Source organism: Anomalospiza imberbis, chromosome 18 (genome assembly GCF_031753505.1).
Source record: "Anomalospiza imberbis isolate Cuckoo-Finch-1a 21T00152 chromosome 18, ASM3175350v1, whole genome shotgun sequence".
In the NCBI taxonomy this organism is placed as follows: Eukaryota; Metazoa; Chordata; class Aves; order Passeriformes; family Viduidae; genus Anomalospiza; species Anomalospiza imberbis.
Window position 1 is genome coordinate 11816975 of NC_089698.1, and position 20749 is coordinate 11837723.

The 20749-nt window shown below is 43.1% G+C and overlaps 1 protein-coding gene and 1 long non-coding RNA gene across 5 annotated transcripts in view; both read right to left on the reverse strand.

Moving 5' to 3' along the window:
- Positions 1 to 4438: 4438 nt before the first annotated feature.
- Positions 4439 to 12979, reverse strand: LOC137484898 (uncharacterized). 2 transcript variants are annotated; one of them, XR_011005099.1, is made up of 4 exons: positions 12561 to 12979; positions 11785 to 11896; positions 6073 to 6196; positions 4439 to 5520 (listed from the first exon to the last, which is right to left on the reverse strand). It is a non-coding gene; the product is annotated as an uncharacterized lncRNA (long non-coding RNA). The 2 variants fall into 2 exon arrangements; XR_011005098.1 differs by lacking the exon at positions 12561 to 12979 and having other exon boundaries at positions 11785 to 12526.
- A 1647-nt stretch (positions 12980 to 14626) lies between these two features.
- The window catches only part of CABIN1 (calcineurin binding protein 1), a 109824-nt gene continuing 103701 nt past the window's right edge, over positions 14627 to 20749 (reverse strand). For all 3 annotated transcript variants that reach the window (XM_068209097.1, XM_068209095.1, XM_068209096.1), the window contains exons 36-38: positions 18458 to 18622; positions 16530 to 16756; positions 14627 to 16032 (exon numbers count right to left, since the gene is read on the reverse strand). In XM_068209097.1, the coding sequence (XP_068065198.1) occupies positions 15889 to 16032; positions 16530 to 16756; positions 18458 to 18622 (536 nt within the window). In that variant the 3' untranslated portion in view covers positions 14627 to 15888. The remainder of the gene's footprint in view (positions 16033 to 16529; positions 16757 to 18457; positions 18623 to 20749) is intronic.

A 20749-nucleotide genomic window follows, 5' to 3' on the forward strand; every position in this document is an offset into this window, starting at 1 on the left:
AGCCCTGCCTGCACACGGGCATGCTCTGCATCCTTCCTCCCAGCCCTGCATCCTTCCTTGCACACCTGCACACACAGCCCTGCCTGCACACAGGCTCTGCATCCTTCCTCCCAGCCCTGCATCCTTCCTTGCACACCTGCACATGCAGCCCTGCATCCACAGCCCTGCCTGCACACGGGCATGCTCTGCATCCTTCCTCCCAGCCCTGCATCCTTCCTTGCACACCTGCACATGCAGCCCTGCATCCACAGCCCTGCCTGCACATGGGCACGCTCTGCATCCTTCCTCCCAACCCTGCATCCTTCCTCGTACACCTGCACACACAGCCCTGCCTGCACACGGGCATGCTCTGCATCCTTCCTCCCAGCCCTGCATCCTTCCTTGCACACCTGCACACACAGCCCTGCATCCACACCCCTGCCTGCACACGGGCATGCTCTGCATCCTTCCTCCCAGCCCTGCATCCTTCCTCACCACCTGCACACACAGCCCTGCCTGCACATGGGCTCTGGATCTTTCCTCCCAGCCCTGCATCCTTCCTCGCACATCTGCACATGCAGCCCTGCATCCACAGCCCTGCCTGCACACGGGCTCTGCCCTCCCAGCCCTGCATCCTTCCTCCCAGGCCTGCATACACAGCCCTGCCTGAATCCACTGCTCTCAGCCACAAGGAGCAGCCTGGGAAAACAGCAGCTCCTTGTAACTCTGGTTTAACATCCAGTAACTCTGGTTTAACATCCGTCCATAAACACTTCTATATTTGTACACATGGGCACTCACTCATATGCAAAGAGAAGCATCATGCAGATCATAAAAACTGCTGGCAGTTGACTTAACCATGAATTGAGACCAGACAAAAGCCCTGAGCAGACTGGACTCTGCTGAGCAGAAGCCCAGCAGGTAACACTGCAGCAATCTCTGTTAAAAAGCTGATGTTTCCAGAAAAAAAGCATCAGCTCAGACCCAGAAGGTTTTATCTAAACTTCATGGATTTTCAAGATTGCTGATACACTGTCATGGTATCTTGGTTTCCTCAAAAGATTTACTTTTGTTAGTATTCAGGCATTTGTAAAGCCATGAAACCAACAGAAAAAAACCAAACTTCAATCATGCAAGTTAGGGTGCAAGTTACTTTGTTTGGCAAAGACAGATCTCTTCTGTCATAGGGAAGTTTCCATTAACTGTTCATCACAGTAACTGTTCTAATCAAACCAGGAAATCAATAAACATCTATAATTCCTTATCAGAGGATTTACCTTCAAAGAGTAAATTAAAACTGTTAAGATTTAAAGTGTTTGGAATTTAAAAATAAAAACTGCTGTGAGCTCTACAGATCTGTGTAGAGCTCAGTTCCCCCAACAATCACTACTGACTCTAAAGAACTTTCTGCGGAAGTTAATTATCATTACCAGAAATCATGACAAGAGAACAATTAAACCATACACAGCAGATTTTGATTCAGAGCACTTACGATAAATTACATTTCATTTTAATAAGATTTTATTACTGCGTGTTTATTTTCCTTTTATAGTATTAGTTATAATTTCCTTGAAAAAGAACTATAAAAATTTATATAGCCACAGGATACATACAACTGCACATCCATCTCCCGGCAGCAAGGGAACTAACACACAGGGTGTCTAACTGACCTGTAGAGTCTGAGCTGAGCTTTACAGGACCTCCCAAAAATCAAATGAACACCAAGACAGATTCATGCAGCACATCCTGCAAGATGCTTTCTGAAAACTGATACAGAGCATTACGATGGGACACACATCATCTGCAGCCAAGTCTGAAGTCAGCAACAAAGAGCTGGAAGTATACATGGATTTTAAGGAGAAAGCCCTTGGATAAACTCTGAGCTGTACTTTTTCTCACCCAACTTGTTCATCACCTCGCAAAAAAATGATATTTGGGTCCATAATAACAATATTCAGGTAAGAATCTTTCAACACCACTGATAATAGAAAAAAGCACCTGTAGATTTCATGGATTCCTCAAATCAGCACTGGGATGAGGCTGCCATAAGTGGACATGAACTGACACAATCAAACACAGCTGCCAAATCTCCTTGCACTCCCTCATCTCTCCAGATTTTTTTCCTTCATTCTTCCCATGGTGAAATTTCTCCTGCTCACTCTTTGTTGAGGCAGGGGCTGGGGACAGACTGCGGGCAGATCACAGCCCAGCTCCCTCCCCCTCCCCAGCAGATTGTGAAGTGTTTATGGCCTGGCTCTTATGGCTCTAGAGGTGCTGAATGGCCTTTTCCCCCCTCGAGTCTCAGCTCCTGATGGGCAGCTACAGACCAGCTTTTAGCAGGTTTGGTCCGTAGTTGTGGATTTTATTGCCCAGTTTGTCTCTTCAGATCACATTTGTAAGCTCCAGAGTAGATTTTTCCCTGGGTAACACTCTGCAGCTCAAAGAACTCTCTTGTTTTTATTACATCCTTAGTGATTAAAGGGATATTTAAACCTCACAATGTTCCCTGCTGTGAATATAAAAGCCTAGCATCATTTCGGATAGATGTGCTTAGAAAAATAAATTAAAAATTAGCCCTACTATATGGAACAAATGCTTCTAAGTGGTTAGAAACATCAGACACCTGAATGATTTAAATATATGGGATGCAATTCCTTGAGAAACCAAGGGATGACACATGGCTTTGTCCTGTCAGAACAGTTATATAGAGAAGCTTTCCTTGGAAGGAGGATAACAGAGGTGTGCAGTGAGAGTGAGGTGGGAAACGAGTGCATTATACTGAAAATACTGAATTTTATCTACTTAGGTGTAAATGACTTGGATTTCTTCTCCTCTCTAATCCTGCAAACATCAATACATTTAATAGATGCCACTCTTAAAAACACAAACCTTGCATTTGTGAGGCAAAACTGTTTTTAAATGACTGCCACCTCACAGTCTGACCTACTCCTGCCAACCAAACATAAATACAAACAATGCAATGTAAATTCAACAGAAATATTTATAAATTCTGCTCAGAGAAGTGCTGGGGAGCGTGCAGGAGGAAATCAAAGTCACAGATCAGATGGTTATCAATAATGAAGTCACTGGTTCTGCCACCCTCCAATACTGCAGTTCCTGGTTTAAGTTTTAAGCTACTGCTGGGTTCAGGCTTGGTGAGCTGAGCCTGCCTGAGATGGAGATTTGGACTCACCACCAAGGGCCTTCATTTCCAAATAACTGCTGACAGTGCAGGGAGAGCCCACCAGACTTGGAGGGCTTGGTGCTCTGCAGGACAGGAGTGGACAAGTTACAGCAGCAGCCAGGGGTGCTGGTTTAGATTATCAGACACCTGAAGCAAGAATTTGAAATCAAAGTCCATACATTTCTCCCCAGTATGTCTTTCTGACTTTTCTGCCTTGTATTTCCTCTCCAAGATGGAACTACTCCTCTTCCCTTTGTACCATACTCTGAAGAAGCTGTCCAAAGGAGGAATTGCTGAATTCTGGAATTCTTCTCCCCAGTTCCAGATTTTCCCTTAAGAGAAGATCGCTTGAACTTTTGTTTTGAACAGTGATGTTCAGCCATACCCACCAATAAGGATATGGTAATATTAAGGAGGTTCCATTACAGAGGTAATTTCTGGGATTTTCTGCCCTAGGTGTGATTTCATTTCCTTGCTGAAAATAAAACCACAAATATAACCAGAGGATACATATGTGAAAATAGCATATAGTTGAGCAGGAAAGTGGCAGGGCCTCTTTCTGTGAGCCTGCTGTAAAACAAACTGGCAAAACCACATGTAACTCTTATCACCTCATTATCAAAGCTACTGGGGAGCTGGAGGGAGACTGGATGAGGTGAACACCAGAAAAGATTAGAAGAGTTGGTGAAGGAAAGCTCCCATGATTGATGGCCCTGTTGACAAAGAAGAAATGAACATGTCTGCAGGGTGTAAACATACAGATGACAGAGGGATTAATATTCTACAAAGGGATATAATTATCTTCATTAGCTGGGATGAAAATGAGAGAGGAGCAATTTGACTGTGCAGGGAAAAGCACTGCGGCTGTGCAAGGGCAGCCTGCTTGCAGAGGAACAAAGTCCTTCCTGTATCAGGCTTTTAATGGCTTTTTGCACACACCAGTGGCATTGCAGAGAGCAATCCTGCTTTCATGTGAGCAGTAAAGAAGGCTCTGATGGATCTGCTCCTCTCTTATTCCTACGATTCCTCAAATGAATCCAGGGGCCACGTGGAAGAACGGATGTTCTGCTGGCACATGAACAGGCCGCTTCCCCGTGGGATGGAACCCGGGCTCACTGACACACTGTGGGTCACAGCACTACACATGTCCTGTGTTTCTGCACACCAAAATTCACAGCAGGCCAGCTATCGACTCCCAAGGGAGGTGTGACTGCAACAGAAACACCACTGCCCCGGGAGGGCACTCTTCTTCTGCACACCAGGGCTGAGGTCAGAGTGAGGGGACAGGTGACAAGTTATTGAGCCAGTGCTTACATTTCCCACAAAGTGCCTTTGGGTGACAGTGGAGATACACTAAAGCCACCAGCCATTGAGTTAGAGCTGACAAAGGATTGATCCACAGATGAGAGAAGCATTTTCTCTGCAATTCTGAAGCACAAAGTTTATGAGCTGCTCTCTGGGCCTTCAGAGGGCTTGAAAGGGCCCTCAGGGGACAGAAAAGAACTTCAGGTTACACAACCATGCCCACTCTGTGCATTTAACTCCTGCACAGTGTTCATGGTTCACCAAGCCATTTTCTGTGTGCTAACAAACTCCTGCCCCAGGCAGCTCCTCCCTTTTTCCATCACAACTTTCTTTCCTATCCCTTGATAACCAAGAGCAGGCCAGAAACAGATCATTCCCTGTGCTGAGAAGTCCTTTCCTTTGAGGAATCCAACCTAGGGCTGCTCTTGCAACAAACTGGAATGGACAATACTCCCTCTCTTCTGTCTCAGCCCTAATGTTCACAGAAGTGCCAGATTCAGCTCTGCAAACTGAAGTCCTTTTTACCAGAACTGATACAGCTCTGGTTGAGGCAGTGGGTATTTCTCATGGATTCTGGAGAGGAATATGCCCATCTTTGTCCAGTAAGGTCAACCTTGAGACTGACTTCTCACCCTTCAATACCTGGGTTATGGTCTCTGATTAGTAGAAATACAGCAAACCCATTGTTTAAAGATGGCTTTAACCTTGCAGAGAAATAAAATTCACATGACAACAGTTATTTATGAACAGAACTTGTCAGGTTCTGGTTTAGCACTTACTGCCTGAATTTTTTCTTGCCTGAAGACAAATGAAAATATTCCTGCAGAAACACAGGTCTTGTTCAATTTGCACCAGGATCAGAATAAAGGAAACCATCCCTGTTACCTGCATGACCAGCTTTGCCTTCTGCAGTGCAGCCATCTTCACTGATTTTGTGACCCAGGGAGTTGCAAACTGCTTCTGTGCCACATCCTCATTAGTTAGTCCTGTCTTGCTTGAGGTGAGAGAGTGCCAACAAATCTGCAGTGGGATTAGCACCATTAAAAGGTTTTCTGACAAGCTTGGCCTTACAACTTGTCTGCCATCCCCAAAGTTAAAACTGAAGGCTGTATCTTATTCAGCAACATACCAAGGGTATTCAAGCCTCAGTCTGCTCCTGTTTGCAGAGATAAAAATTATGTTAATGGATGGAGATAGTGTGGGAGACAGTTATTCTTGAGCAAACTCTGCCCAAGCCAAAGGATCCTGGGTTTCCTGAGAGCATTCTGCCCAGCTTTTCCAGAAGGTTGCCTTCAGAAATGGAATTAGGCCCTTAAGAGAGCTATCTTTTAAATCCATTTATCAATCAGAGGTCATCTTAAATACACCTCAATGTACTGATGCTCTCATTCCATGTTTAGCCAAACACTGTAAGAGATTTTCTTCAGCAAATAAACCAGAATTCAGCAAAAATAAAAGCAGCAGAATCAACCCTCCCCACTCCAACATCATTCTCATCATAGCAGGCAAAATGCTAAATCTACATCAGTGTTTTGGCAGTGAGGAAATATTCTCAAAACAACAGTATCACAGCAGTAATGTTTTCTGCTTTGGAAATGTGTTACCTTGATGTTTATATAGCCACAGGAGCCCATTCAACAATGGCAATGTGTTAATTCCATTGACATTATCGCTCAAATTCAGTCACAGGGGCTGGCAAATTCTTTTTTTTTTACATGGCTCTTTCATCTAAAAGAGAATAAAGCAGGACATAATGGATGGTTAGTAACATATTGTTAAATGGTTACAAGACACAGGAAATTTCAGCCAGGGAATGGGAAAAACTGAAAAATCCAAATAAGTCTTAATTAGAACAGACTTGGATTTGCTACACTGCACTATGCCAATTTCTCAGCATTCAGAGCTAAGGATTCTCCAAAAAAAAGGAGCATGTTCTACTCTTACATGAGCAGACACTTTTTAGTCCTCTCCAGAACTCTGCTCATGGGAAGCTCTGAGTTATTTGGAGTTATTTACCAGCACAAAAACCCAGGTAAATTTTTCTGTTGCTCTCCTTTAACTTAATTATGGGAGTGGTTCCTAGTGGATACTCATATTCAATCACTCAAGTTGAAAAAAACCCCACAGTTTTACCCTAAATGGGCTAGAAGATAAAATTATAAACAATTTATGACATTTAAAAATGACCTAACTGCAAATTCAGTGGCCATTTAGGGGAGGGGGACAGTTTTGGACAAGTAGTTTCTATTTGATGGAGACAGAAAATGGAAGATAAACTGAAAACCTCACCAGCCAGTGGGAGAGCTCTAAGGCAAAACTGAGTTCTTCTGATTTATGATTTAACCAATAAATCAATGGTGTTACCATGAAATAGATGCAGAAAGTGAATATTGACAAAGGCCAGATAGAGAACCCAGGAAGAATGAGCCAGCTTCAAGTCCATCTTGTTCCAAACCTATCACCAGTTCTGCTGCTGCTGTTCTGAAAGGCACCAGGATTTCCCTCCTGGAGCAATATCAGCCACTGGGGGATGATGGGGGAGAAAAGCTGTTAAAGAAAATTATATTCCTAAGAAACACTGCCTCAGGGATCACATGAAGACAGGTGTCACTGAACAGAACTTACACTAGTTGCTCTGCAGAGTTCCTATACATGCCATAGCCACCCTAATTTGAGGGAGAAGTAATTAGGGCTGAATTTTTTTACCAGCAGAGATATTTCCACCTTTCCTTGGCCTTTTGCATTTTTCAGTGGTTAACTGTGAACTTTTGAGTTTGCAGGTATTTAGGAAGTTAAGTCTGTTTATTTTAAAGCAGCTATTTTCCATGGAAATTTTAGTTGTAGAAATACTTTATGTCACTGAAGAAACTGTACACATCACAGGCCTGGGGTGACACAACCTGAGGCTGTCCTTTGCTGCCTGCACTGAAATCAAGAGGAGCTATTTATGTTTTGGTACCTTGTTGAATCAGGCACATCTTTAAGAAGAAACACTGTCCTCCTTCTCCTCTCTCCCTCTTCCCAGGGGTCACTCTGAACTTGGAAATAACATTTCCATATTTTCATATTCTTTCCAGGTACCTTTCTGTTGTAAATGCAGGTGAACCTGCTGGGAAGAAATGCTGATGTCTGACTCCAGCTCAGGAGGCTGAATGATTTCTTTATTATAACTATGCTATAATACATTAATATACTATATAAAGGAGATACAAAACTACAAACCTACTTTTCTAACTACCATACCTAACTCACAACTCGTGGCCATCTCTGAGAGTGCAGCCACAGGTGGGTTGGATTGGCCATCAGCTCAATCCATCCTCACCAGAATCCAACCAAGCAATCACCCCAGGTAAACAATTCCCCAAACACATCCCACATGGGAAAAACAAGGAGCAGAAATAGAAATTGTTTTCTCTTTCTTTCCTCTGTGCTGCTGTATGAGAAATCCTGAAAGAGAGAAGAACGTGCCTGCCACACCTTTCCACATGTGTCCATAGTACCAGATAAGAGACACTCTTGTGTCTGTGCCTGAGCTGTAACTGAAACATGACCACACACCCAGCCTGGACACTTCCACGTTCTGGCTTTCACTGACATTGCAACAACTTCACCTTACTAAAAAATAAAATGCAGCAGGAGTGCATTTAAGCCCAGACTATTTACCCTCCCTTACCCGTCAGTGGAATTCTCAGTTACCTGAAGGTGAACTCCCCAGTTTGAGGACGGCCCCTGCAGAGCAGCAGCTGAGTTATGCCCAGCTGTGTCTGGCTCAGCAGCTGCCAATACACGTCCAGGGGCCCAGCCAGGCCAGGCAGCTGCACAGGCACATCTCTGTGCCAAGGGGGAGGCACTGCAAGATATCCAGGAGTCAAAGAACTCCCAGGCTTTCCGGCAATCCTGCACCGCTTTCTCACCTTCCTTACACCAAGAAAACCAGCTCTATTAACAACTTCCATGGAAAAGTACAGGCCGGTCAAATGTGCCATTGTGGGAGACTCCTTGTGCAGCTCACTGCAATATCTATTTTGAGCCAGTGCAAAGCCTCCTGGTGCATGCAGGCGTGCAGCAGGAAATGCACTTGGCTTGTTTGGCTCCTGCAGATCACCACTATCTGCCCATCGCCACTGAAACAGGAGCTGACAGCTCTGCCTGGACACCAGCAGCTGCTTCTGGCTGCATCCAAAGGCTTCCTCAGCTTGCAGAGCAATGGGATCACAGACCAGGAATCCTCCCATTTCTCTTTGCACAAATACTTTACAATGTGCAATCCCAAGCTGTTATTACATTCCAAGCAAGCCAAACTGAAAAATCACCTTGTACCACTGCTGCTTGCTGTGAGGAAACACTCAGGCTCTTTGTTTTGCTCCCAGGAAAGCCCATTTACTTATTAAGTGTAGGAAGCACTTCCAGCAGGGTGTCTATTGGGAGAGCCATGACAGAAGTTATTTGTTGGAACTCGTGCTGCTGACTTGAGGGCACAGCATTGCAAATTGATGTTGTAAGCTCAGAACTTCCACTACACAATTCAGCAGTTTAATTTTTTTTCCCCCTAACCCACTCTAGCCTAATGGAGATCTAAATTACAGCCAACACATCCTAAGTGACAAGTTTCTATATTCAAACTGCTTTCTGACATCCACTCAGCATGGTGAGTTTCTTGGTGAGTGTATGTTGGCTCAATTAACAAGTTAAGCAATTCTTTGAGCATCTAGTGCCACCTCTTAAAGGGAAAATTATCACTGCAATCTAACTGAAAGGCTTGCATTTTATATATATCCACGCATTTAGAAGAGAAAATGTGACTGTTCATACACATTAGGGTGTAATTTAAGGAAATGAAATCTCTGGTGTGACTTAAATTACAAGGAATCAAAGAACACTTCTGAGTATGAAGCTTTTCTGCTCATACAACATCCTTTACTAATTATTACTGAACAGTATGTGTTCAGTGCTATATTAGATCATAGTTCATGCAATGCATATTGCAGATAAAACTCAGCTGCATATTATTCCTTGTGAACAGCCCTCTGTATCTGTCAGACTCCTCAGAGGAGCAAAATGAAAGGAATGTGAATATAGAGGCAGGTTCTTAGGCTAACTGTGGATATATATAATAAATGTAATAATTCAGCATTCTCACAGGAAGCACTGTTTCTAAAATACCTTTGCCCTGTTACATGGCCTTTCACTTGTAGTTATTATATCACTCAACTAAAATTAAATTAATACCATTCCAGAGTGGTTCTCATATGCTTATACCATATATGAACTTTGTTAATATTCCATTTATTCTGGAATTCACTGTTGTTTGCAAGGTCTCTGAAAGAGATGGGAGAGAAAAAAATAGGCTGAGAAATCAAACTTGAGAGGGGGATATCTATGTCTAATCTGAGAGCAAAAACTTTTTACCATATATGTTGACTTGGCTTTAGATAGGCAGTTTGCCTCAGTAAGACAATGCACTTAGAGACACTGCAGAGCGTTCCTCCCACTGGGATTATATAATGGCATGTTTTTCTACCAGCTACAGACACAACCATTTAATTGTGCAGATAAATCTTACACGCAGGCAGAAGTGTGATTTCACTTTTCCCCTTGGTAGAAGTGATTTGGGTTTTGAGTCTGCAGTCAGTGGCCTCAGCTCCACATCCCTGCTCCCTTTCCTGAGCTGCCAGATGGCTGCAGGACCTGATCTCACCTCGAGGCTGCTCCACATAACACAGACTGCCTTACAAGATTTTATCCAAGCTTGAACACTACATCTTTCTTCCATCGTTCTCAAACACATCTTCATCCCTGATTAGAATTTGACTTGAACAGAACTACCTCAAAGCACTCCACAGATCCACAAGTTGCATGTTTGTCACTGACTCTTGGGCTCAGTTTTGCTGGCACAAGCCCCACACCACTGCCATGAACCAGGGTTGAACTAATCAGGATTCCCCCTGACGAGGCTGAACACATTCTTTGAGCCATTTCACACAAGGCTGACTGGCAGGAGATTCCCAGGACACCCCAGTGTAACATACTGCACATTATGAAAATGGAAACACCCAGGGGGCTTCTTATGGGGGAATCAAGGAGGAAAAAAAAAAAAAAGGAAAAACAGTCATGGGGCAAACAGGTTTTGTATGAAAAGCAAGTATATGGTGGATCTGTTTTCCTGCCCGTGTCAATATTAATGGTGACAAAGCAAGCCCTTGGTTTTTGTTGCCATGGCCAGGGACACAATGCTGTAAGCAGCCTGTGAGGATTCTCACCCCCTCTGCCTTCAATCAGACCATACATTATGCAAAGGACATATGGTACAGTAGCAGAAAGCCCTTAGAACTCCATGGGGTCAAAGCCAGCGATGCACTGTAGTGTCAGTGGTATCCAGACCCTGGACATCCATTTAGGGTGGGGGTTGGTCCCCTCCCTTCCTGCTCTGTCCTAGGGCCCCCTCTAGTGCTCCCGGAGCAGGCAGTGATGCTCCCAGGTGACAGGGGGAGCCCTGGGCAGGCTGGAGCTGCAGCCACCTGCACAAAGCTGTTCCTGGTCCAGGGAGCTCAAAGGCAGCTTTGAGGGCTGCACCAGAGGCTCTGGAGTTGGCTAAACAAGCACTTGCTGATGGGTGTGATTGTCACAGATGCTTTAAACAAACAGCAGCAGGAACAAAAATGTCTATCCGGGGAGATGCACCTTTTAATCTCTGCTGAGATTTGCCTGGGATTCTGTGAGTATTAATGTGAAAGAGCCATTTTAGTGAAGGTAAGTCCTCCTCCAGAAGCTGACAAACCCAGATGCTGGTCTGCTGTCCTCTGCAATCCCACCTGTTCCACCATGTCCTGCAAGGACAGCTAGAGTCCCACAAAGGCGTGACTTGGGCTAGCACAGCCTGTGGTACAGCACCCTGAGGTTACTCCAAAAACCATAAATAACATCACAACTTAGCATTAGTGAATCCCTGGCCATTAACTGGAAGGGAAAGATGGCAATTAACACTCAGCCTACAGTGAACCTCTTCCCATCATTTTCAAATGCAAGCACAAAGCCTCTTCATCCCAGCTTTCCACGCCTAGGAGGCCACAAAATTGATGTCTGCTGTGCTTTTTGTTACGTGCATCTCATCTCATTTACCTGACACCCAGTCCCCTAAAATATGCAAGCACCTGCAGGAGCAGACACGAGCTGTGCTCAGTGTGTAACTGTACACACAGGCTACACCACAGATGTTTCACCCTCACTGGAATTTCCAGTTCAATACTGTGCTTTTCACAGTGGTGTTAACAGTGCTGTGATCCCACCCTCAATGGTAGGACTTGGTCTGCTCTCACCTGGCCCCTGTTTCCTGCAGTCCATTTTGTCTCCTATCAGCTTCAGCTGCTGCTGTGCCTTCCTCATCTTTTCCTGGTCCCTTTCTCCCTGACCATATGGTGTTTATTTTGGCTGCAAAAGACATTAATTTCATTATTCATGAGATATATCACTCCAATTAAGGAAAAAAAAAAGCCAACAAAACCAAGAGACAACAACTGACAAACCCTAGTACATAATAAAATCAAGGAGGTACTTGGTATCTTCCTTGATCTGCTATTTTGGTTGAGGAAGGGAACATTATTAGCTTTTGGAAAAAATGCTACAGCATTTGTCAGACAGTGGGCAGAAGCCACTAATGACAGCTGTGCTCAACAAAATTAATTCTTAGTAAAGCACTAGTCCTTGCCTAGAGAGAGAAATTCTCAATGGTCTTAACTACACATGGATTATATAATCCCTGTGCCAGGAAGTGAAATTGCAAACAGCCAAATCCCAGTACTGTATATCTTAATAAGACTTTCACCTTAACACTGAAAGACATCTGTGTGCAAAGACAGTGCCCAGTAGCAGCACAGAAAGGATAGCAGCTCTCCACAAATTACTCTCCACAGGCAATTCAAAATAACTCCTTTTTCCATCTCCTTTGGAATAAAAATGGTTTTGCTATTTGCCTGAAAGTCTTAAGAGTCTGGCTTTTCAGTAGTCAAAAAGGATTTGGTTTTTAATCAATTACTGCCAAGAAAAAAAAAATAGAGAGAGATAAAGTCTCACCCCACTTGGGCACAGACCTCACCTTAAAGTTTGCTTTAGGCACCAGCCATTCCTGTCCCTATGGCTTCAGAGGGAAAACCCAAACCAAAGCCATACCAGAGCAACATACTTCAGCAGCTGCCATTTCTTTGTCTGGCATGTCAGAAAGGCACCTGGGAACACAGATTTCAGAAGCAAGGGGTACCCAGTAAATCCTGAAGGCAGTTGCAGTGTTTACATTTGGTCTGCAACTGGGTAAGCTGGATCTTGCCTAGGCTTCAATTTCAAGCTCTTACCACCAGGATTAGACCAAAATAAAGGAATCCACTCCAAGCCATGGCTAACTGCAGTTTTACTGCAATACTTTTTCTTGGTAATTCCACAAGATGACATGGCCAAGCTCCACGAGATGCATTCATTACTCAGTGAATACCTCTGTTTGTAAGGATTTGAAGTTCTTGCTCTGAGTACCTTTAGGGATGGTTCTTCAGACAAATATCATTATCTCAGTGCATCCAGGGACCTTGGCACCTTCACTCCCAAATGTGGCTCCTTGAACTGAAGAACTACATCAGCTGTACTTACAGAGAGGAGATTTCACACATGGAGAAGAAGAAACTCCTTCAGTGCAGCAGGAACACCCTTGTGGAAGAAGGCCCTACAGCTGAGAAACATTTAGTCAGCAGCAGAAGGGCAGGACTGGAGGGAGGTGGCCTGTACAGTTCAGCCTCAGTAATTTCTTGAGCTTGAGAAAAAGTCCTTGAGCTACTCAGGAGCATAATGGGAGTAAAAAGATCATAAATTTATTTTAAAAAAAAAAAAAAGGAAAACCAGGTAAGAGAATTCAGTATAGGATAATAGGGTAAAACAAGTTGCACAGTTGAGTAGTTTGAAGGTTAAAATGATTTTAGAGCAGTCCAGCAAATGCTGCTCTTGTTGCTAGCAGGAACAGTTACACTTACTGTTCTAGCTTTCCTAAACCAGCAAAATTTTAAATCCTTCTCAAAATTTTAAATCCTTAGAATTCAAAAGAAAGCTCAAGACCAGCATTTTAGGAAGTCTGGAGGAAAAAGCCCAGAAAGCCTAATGCCAAGGAATCCTGAAGAAGAATAAAGGAAAACCAACAATCTTCAGTGGCCACATTCAATTAGAAAATCAAATGCTTTATACATCAAACCCAAGCTAAAGTGTGGATCTAAAAAATTAAATGTAATCTTTAAGTTAGCAATACATTTAAGAATACACGTTAGCCAAACAGTCTGTGCAATCTATTCCACTTGGGTGATAAAGCCCTGTTCAGAACTACACCCTCCCCTTTCAATTTCTCATAAGTAGCTGCTTTATTTCATTCTGTGCTTTCTTCTAAAAAACCTAAACATCATGCTTATCTGAAACTTCCTCAGCTTTTTACCTGGCAGTGACTACACAGCATGCTACACACTGCATTTATAATAACCTACAGCATATCAGAGTAAACACTGAAAACATTTTACTGAAAACATGTGTTTGCTTTTACCATCATTTGCCTCATCTTTTCTGTATCAATTGCACTCACTTCACCTGTCACTTATGGTAGGTGAACAAGTTACACAAACAGTTGCTAACACATCCAAAATGGACATGCTCACTTCCTTGTAAATCACATTTTCTCCAAAATAAAACCCCCAGAATTTGAGAACAAACTTGCAATACAAAGCTTGCTGAAGCTTCTTTTTATCCACAGTCAATTTATCATCCTTACCAATGAGACTGATCACTGTAATAATGGATCAAGTGCAAATTTGTGCAGCCAAATATTCTGTGTGATCCTGCTCTCCACGTGGTGTCTTCCCCCTTATGTTGCTCATCAGCTTTCAAAGACACCAAGATGGGTGAAAAAGAATTCACATCTCAGTGGGGAACTGAACCTGTTGCAGGCAACCTTGGCAGCACTGAGTTCTGGGTCACGCACACCAGACCCACCCCAAGAGCTCTGGCATTTCTCTGAAAATAAAGGGGTTCCCATCAAGTCCCCCCTACCCCTGTTTTGTCAGCCAAAAAATAAAAGAGGAGCAGTGCTCTTTCAGAACCACGGCACCTCGTGCCCTCTCAAACAAACAGAGACAACAGTGCATTTCAACTTTATTAGAAAAGAAACCCAAAAGTTTATACAAAGCTCTGCATTTTACAGAAAACCAACCCCCCAAACACAAAGAAATCCGACATTGCAAGCTGTATGCATTTTCTGTTTTCATATACAGACATATATATATGTACATACACATATATATATGTGTGTGGGCGCACGCGGGTGTATATATAGTGTGTGACGTATTTTTTTTTGCATGGTTTGCATTCATTATTTTACAAAGTTAACATTCAGTAGAAAAAAAAAAGGATTTTTGTAACCATTATTTTCTCGTATAAATAACTGTGAGCAGTCCCTCTGCAGATAGATAAAAAACACCTTTTCGTGTCGTTCTGTAAAAAACAGACATTACTGAAATGGTACTGAAATCTTTCAAGTTTTTTTTTTTCAATACCACCATAAAAATATCATCTAGTCCCCAATTCAAAATGCTTGTCCAAGGCATTAGAAGAGAAAGGACTGTAAGACAATTCTGGAAAGATCAGTTCTTTAAGCCAACATTCAGGTAGATAAATTTTGCTGGACCTCATACACTGGTGTGAAATGAGCACAAACAGGAGACCACCCTCTCTGTCTGCCTGGAAAAGCTGGTTCTTTTGTCTATTTGAAAGAGTCAAATTCCAACCAAGCCCCAGCAGTGTGAAGGAGCTGACAGACTCTCAGCTCACCCTCCTTGCCCTATGAAAAAGCCACAGATTTTCTGGATGCAATTAAAATCTCTACCAGCTCAGCAAATTTTTCCTACTCCATCCACCTTAAAAGGAGCTGTTGGATTAATCATGGCATGGTTAGACAGACATCAGGCTGCTGAATTACTGGGAGAAAAACTTAGCTAGAGGGGGAAAATACAAGACAACTAAAAGGAGGAAAACACTATAGAAAAGAGCTACCGGAGCAACTCCCAAGGCTCTGGTTTGGAGAAGCAGGAACAGTAGAGAGATAAGAACTGCAGCTCAAAACATCCTTGTGTTTACTGAAGTTCCTGGTGACAGCGTGATCCAGATTTACCAACTGCCAGGTAAACAATCAATCATTCCTTCTGTCAAGCACCATGATGGGGAGAATGGCCAAGAGTCTGAAGGCAATACAAGTGGCTGTGGTGATAACAAAGGTAATGAAAGTGAAGAACACAATGATGCCAATTAAATGGAGAGTAATGCCAATGAAGATGTTTCAACTTCCAGAGATGCTGGCAACAAGAAGAATGGTTATGTGGTTGGTGTTGATGATGGCCAGAATTCATTCATATGTCCATGTAGTCATCATCTTCATCAGTATCACTTTCCAGTGAGGACTCCTGGCTTGAGGTCTCTAAGATTTCCAAAGCTGGCTGACAAAGGCTCTCCTTCTTTACATTCGCTGCAGACTGAGCAGACAAAATAGCAGACTGATCCCAAAAAGAGAGAGAGAGAATATATTGCTAAATAGTCAGGATAAACCCATGATCACAGGGACAAAAGCCCACTGGTTGCTATTCCTTCACATTCAATTACTGTCTTGTGTTGATAAAAGATGTCATCCTAATGTTAAACAACATCACATTTACCAGCAGGCTTCCCCACAGTCAACGTTCTAGTGGCTTCCACTAATCTAAGAACTGCAATGGCTGCACCAGGTCACTCAGCCACTTTTCTAGTTTTTTCCAAATCCCTCAGAAAAGGAATATGGACTAGAATAGCTCTCATTTCACCCACAGCCAGTATTTCACCAGTCCTTTAAGAACTGGCTCCTGATGGTAACAGCTAACACCTCCTTCCACTACTTATTTACCTCTGGTTATGAACTGGGGACATGAACTGTTGCTTCTTTCATACAAGTATTTCATTGAGGGGGGAATTAAGATACAAACAATAATCTAAAAAATTACTGTTTCCCTTTTATTACCTTTAATTTTTGCTTGGTCTCTTCTGAAATGCTGCCCTTTGGAGAAAGGAGGGTGGGAGTGGGTGGAGTGACAGTGATCTCAGGTGGAAATTTGGTGACAGATGAAGGTATGAAAAGCTTTGGCATGTTGGGCAGAATGCGAGTTTTTACTCGGGTGCCATCTGTCTTGTTCTGCTGACTTCCCAAAGTCTGTGAACTGGAGCTGAGTTCAGGCTTGGAACTGGAGGCTAAACAGAAAACAGCAAGGAAAGAATATGTTAGGAAGTTATCTAGGATTTCAGATGTCAAAGAAGAGGGAAGAGCTCATTGTTAGATGTAAGGCTGGCTCAAAAGGCCTTTCTTCAAGCCTTGCAATAACCAAAGCTTAGAACCAGAAAAAAGATTGTATAATGACAACTGGGAACCAGTAGTAATTAAAAAATATCTTACTGGATGTCAGAAACTCAACCTGACCAAGCACAACAAATGGTAGTGCAGCACTGCCCATCTACATCTACTACAAACACCATCTTCCCACTTGGGTCAGATGCAACCATCTCCTGTCCCTCCATTCTGCAATGCAGCAAAGCTCTTCAGCTTCACTTATGAGTCTTCATTTCCTCCACCACAGCATTGTCTTCAATCACTGAGAGAGCAACTCCTCAACAATTAGAGAAAAATATATGGTAACACTTGTCAAAACTTCCCCATTACAAATGCTGCCATAAAGCCCTCCTTGGTGTGCTCATGCCACAGCTCCCACACTGGTTAGCATCATTTCCACATCCTTCCCAAGTGGCTCAGCTTGGGGCCTCTACAGAGCAAGCTTTCCCAGAGTGTTTATTGAGTACATCTCATCAGAAGGATCCAGCCCTTCCCCAGGCACAATCACATTACAAAATTATGTATATACAACAATAACCAGTAGATGACAATGCTGTGATGTTAAAAACTTGTTAAAAGAGATTTCTTACTAATAATGCAGCTCCACATGGAGTCCAAATTATTTTTTAGCAACTATATAAATGGAAACACCAGAGCCTTTCTCAGTCTGGTAATAATGACAGGTGTTCATATACATTTTTTCAGATTCAGTATTGTCAAATCCATCTCTGGCAGATATTGGGAATGGACACGGCCACTTAACACGCAGCAAAATAAAATGCCAGTTTCCTAATGCTATCCTGAGAAACAGGCAGCAGTAGGGCAAACTACTAAGGGATGTAAAATTGAATTGCATGTTCTCAACAGCACACAGGAATGCAAGAACTGCCACAACAGATGAGGCATGGCTCTCCATCAAGGTCAGTGACCCATCTCCATGGGCAGCCAATCCTTCCAGACAGTAATCAGACACAGAATAATCTGCTCTCATAAATAAGGAAAAACAAGATACCCCAAAAATGAAAATCTAGATTATGGTTGCCTGAAATGCCAGGTTTTACATTTTTTTCAATTAAAACACCAACTTCTTCTCTTGGGAAGAGGGCAGAGGAGGGATAGAACACATTAACTGCTGTAATGCTGGTTTTTATGTTTACTTAGACTGAGTCAGTTTTGTGAAAAACCATTTCCTTCTGCTAAGTATCCCAATAGTGCAATCCAAACTGTTATCATACTGTCCCATAAAAGACTTCAATTAAAAGAAAAATTCTGCTTTAAAGGATGCACAAACTATACTGCGTGAAAGCTGGTACTGGGGTTTTTTTATTTGGCTTTGCTGCCATGGTATTTAGCATGCCAGACATGCACCAAGCAGAATCACCACTAAGGGATGACAGGGCTCTTGCCCAGGAAGCTCAGGCATTGCCAGGAATGCATCTCAACTCTGAAGGCAGGCAGAGAAACTGAGGCATGTCAATCCCAACTGTCCAACCAGTCAGTGCCTACAGAGGATGCACAGCTCACCACCCCATTTCAGAATTCCCTGAAGCACAGGAAGCTCCTACCTGGGGTACAAACATGTCCCGAATTTGTGCTGGGCACGGGCTCCACTTGCCAGCAAACAGGCTCTGGCGATGGTGCGACAGTAGCCATTTTCATCTGCTGACAAAGCCGTGACTCCTGCTGCTGAAATCCAAGCCCCTCCAAAGGCACTTCAAGCTCTTCTTCCTCTTTAGTAATGAAATATAATTCACAGATTAAGAGACATCCTGATCTCTCTCCCAAGCCTCAATCCTTCTGCTGTCTAACCAACAAGTAGAAAAATCCTTTTAACCCTTGCTCTGTTTCTAAACCATAACATGATGGAGTGAAATTAAATACTGGCAAGTTAAGATGGCAAAAGCAACTTTTTCATACTTAGTGCCATCAATTCAAACTCTTAAAAAATGGTAAATGCCATTTAAAAAGCAAAGGAAAAAAAATGTTGAGGTTGACATTTTGTCATCCCTGCACATCTGCAGAAACAGAGAGCTGAGCATTTCCTTTGGAGCTGTGAGGGCTGGAAGGAAGAGCTGCCACGTGCAGAGCAAAATCCATCACCCTTAATGAAGGACCAGCTGTGATCAATGGGGCCCTCTCTGATCTCCAGCCACAGGTACCTGCTACACTGAGCACAGCTCAGGAAGAGTCATTACTGTGAACAGCCAATGCCAGGGCCAAATCCATTCCTCATGAAACCAATCTAAGTGATACTGAATGCCCACTCTTCCCTGATACATCCACTGTACCTCTATAAATATATTAGCCTCAAATCCCCACCTTCTGCTATTCTAGAGCCTGGGATGTTTGTAATTCAGAATCCATGTGTGTGTGCAGTCTTGCTGTTATGTACCAGCTGTACCTGCTTTTAAATGAGTGCAGTGTTAAACCAGCTTTCTTACACACTGAGCTGTGTGTTGTACAGAGCAGGAGTCATTTCACTGGACCTGCCAGTGCCCTTGTGGGGCAAGGCAGTGACCCCTTCAAGGCTATGGACACAAAACAAGCTCTTATTCTCTCTTGAAAATGAAGACATTCTTCAAAAAACAAAGCACTGCCTGGTCTAATTTGAGTCACCTCCTATTTCCACAGGCTAAGGCTGCACAGGCAGTTATCATGGACCAGCACATGCAGTGGATAGTCACAGTCTCATTTGCTCTAAAATTCTTTGTATGGCAATGCTCTAAATTAATTTGGGATTTTGACCATGCTACATCTTAAAAAGGAATACATATTTTAACTTTTCTTCATTGGAAAACTGTTCCCACCCCCTCAAGTGTTGAAAACACTTCTCCATCTCCACCAATATAGAGAAGATCTCGGAATTTACCATGGTAATATTCTCCTGTACAAGAGTTCCCCTTGCAGAAGCTTCAGAAAACATCACAGCTTAACAGTCTGATCTACGCAGTTTGAAAGATGCAACTTTTTAAAAGAGTTATCATTTCTATGGTTCTTGAATAACTTGTATGAAAAAAAAAACACAGGAAAGCAGGCTGTTCTTTCATCTACTAATGTTCATAGGTAAAGAAAAAGTCCCATCATCTAGACTTGTAGCTGAAAGCTCCTATAAGCCTTAGGATAAATGAGATTGCTTGTAGAGGAGTGTCCAATAAAAAACTCCCCAAAAGGAAAGGTCACCCACTACAGCACAGTTCACAGGCAGCTCCTGTTCTGAGATGTTCCACTCACTATCAAGCACAAAATGGAACAGCCTAATGCAGATGAATGTGGTCCCCATTCTCAGCATTCCCTTGCACATTTCTCTCTGGATACTTCAAAATACAGCACTGGAAGTAGGAAAATAATACTTGCATCTGTACATGTATTAATAGACCAAATCAGCTGAGAACAACGCAGAAGGAAGTGCATAACTGTAGGAATCTTGAGTAGGAAAATCCCAAAGCATTGTTCCCCTCTCAAGAAGCAGAGGACAGCTGAAAGATCCCTGGGTTTTGCCTGCCCTTTCCATCAGCACACAGGGATTTAACCCCATGCTGCCAAAGGAGCAGCCCCATCCCATCCCATCCCATCCCATCCCATCCCATCCCATCCCATCCCATCCCATCCCAGGGGCTGACCACAGGCTGCAGTCTGAGCCCAGAGCACTCCCACACTGACATGGCTACAGGACACCTGATCAAACATTACAACATCTGAAGAAAGGCAGGATGAAAATGATGATGATTTCAGATTACTCCACAAGACAGAGAAGTCAACTCATTCTCCAGCACTCCCTCCAGAATCAACACCTTAAGTAGCCAGGGTAAGTACTAACAGAATCTTTCTTATCCACTTACTAACCCAGAATACAAACC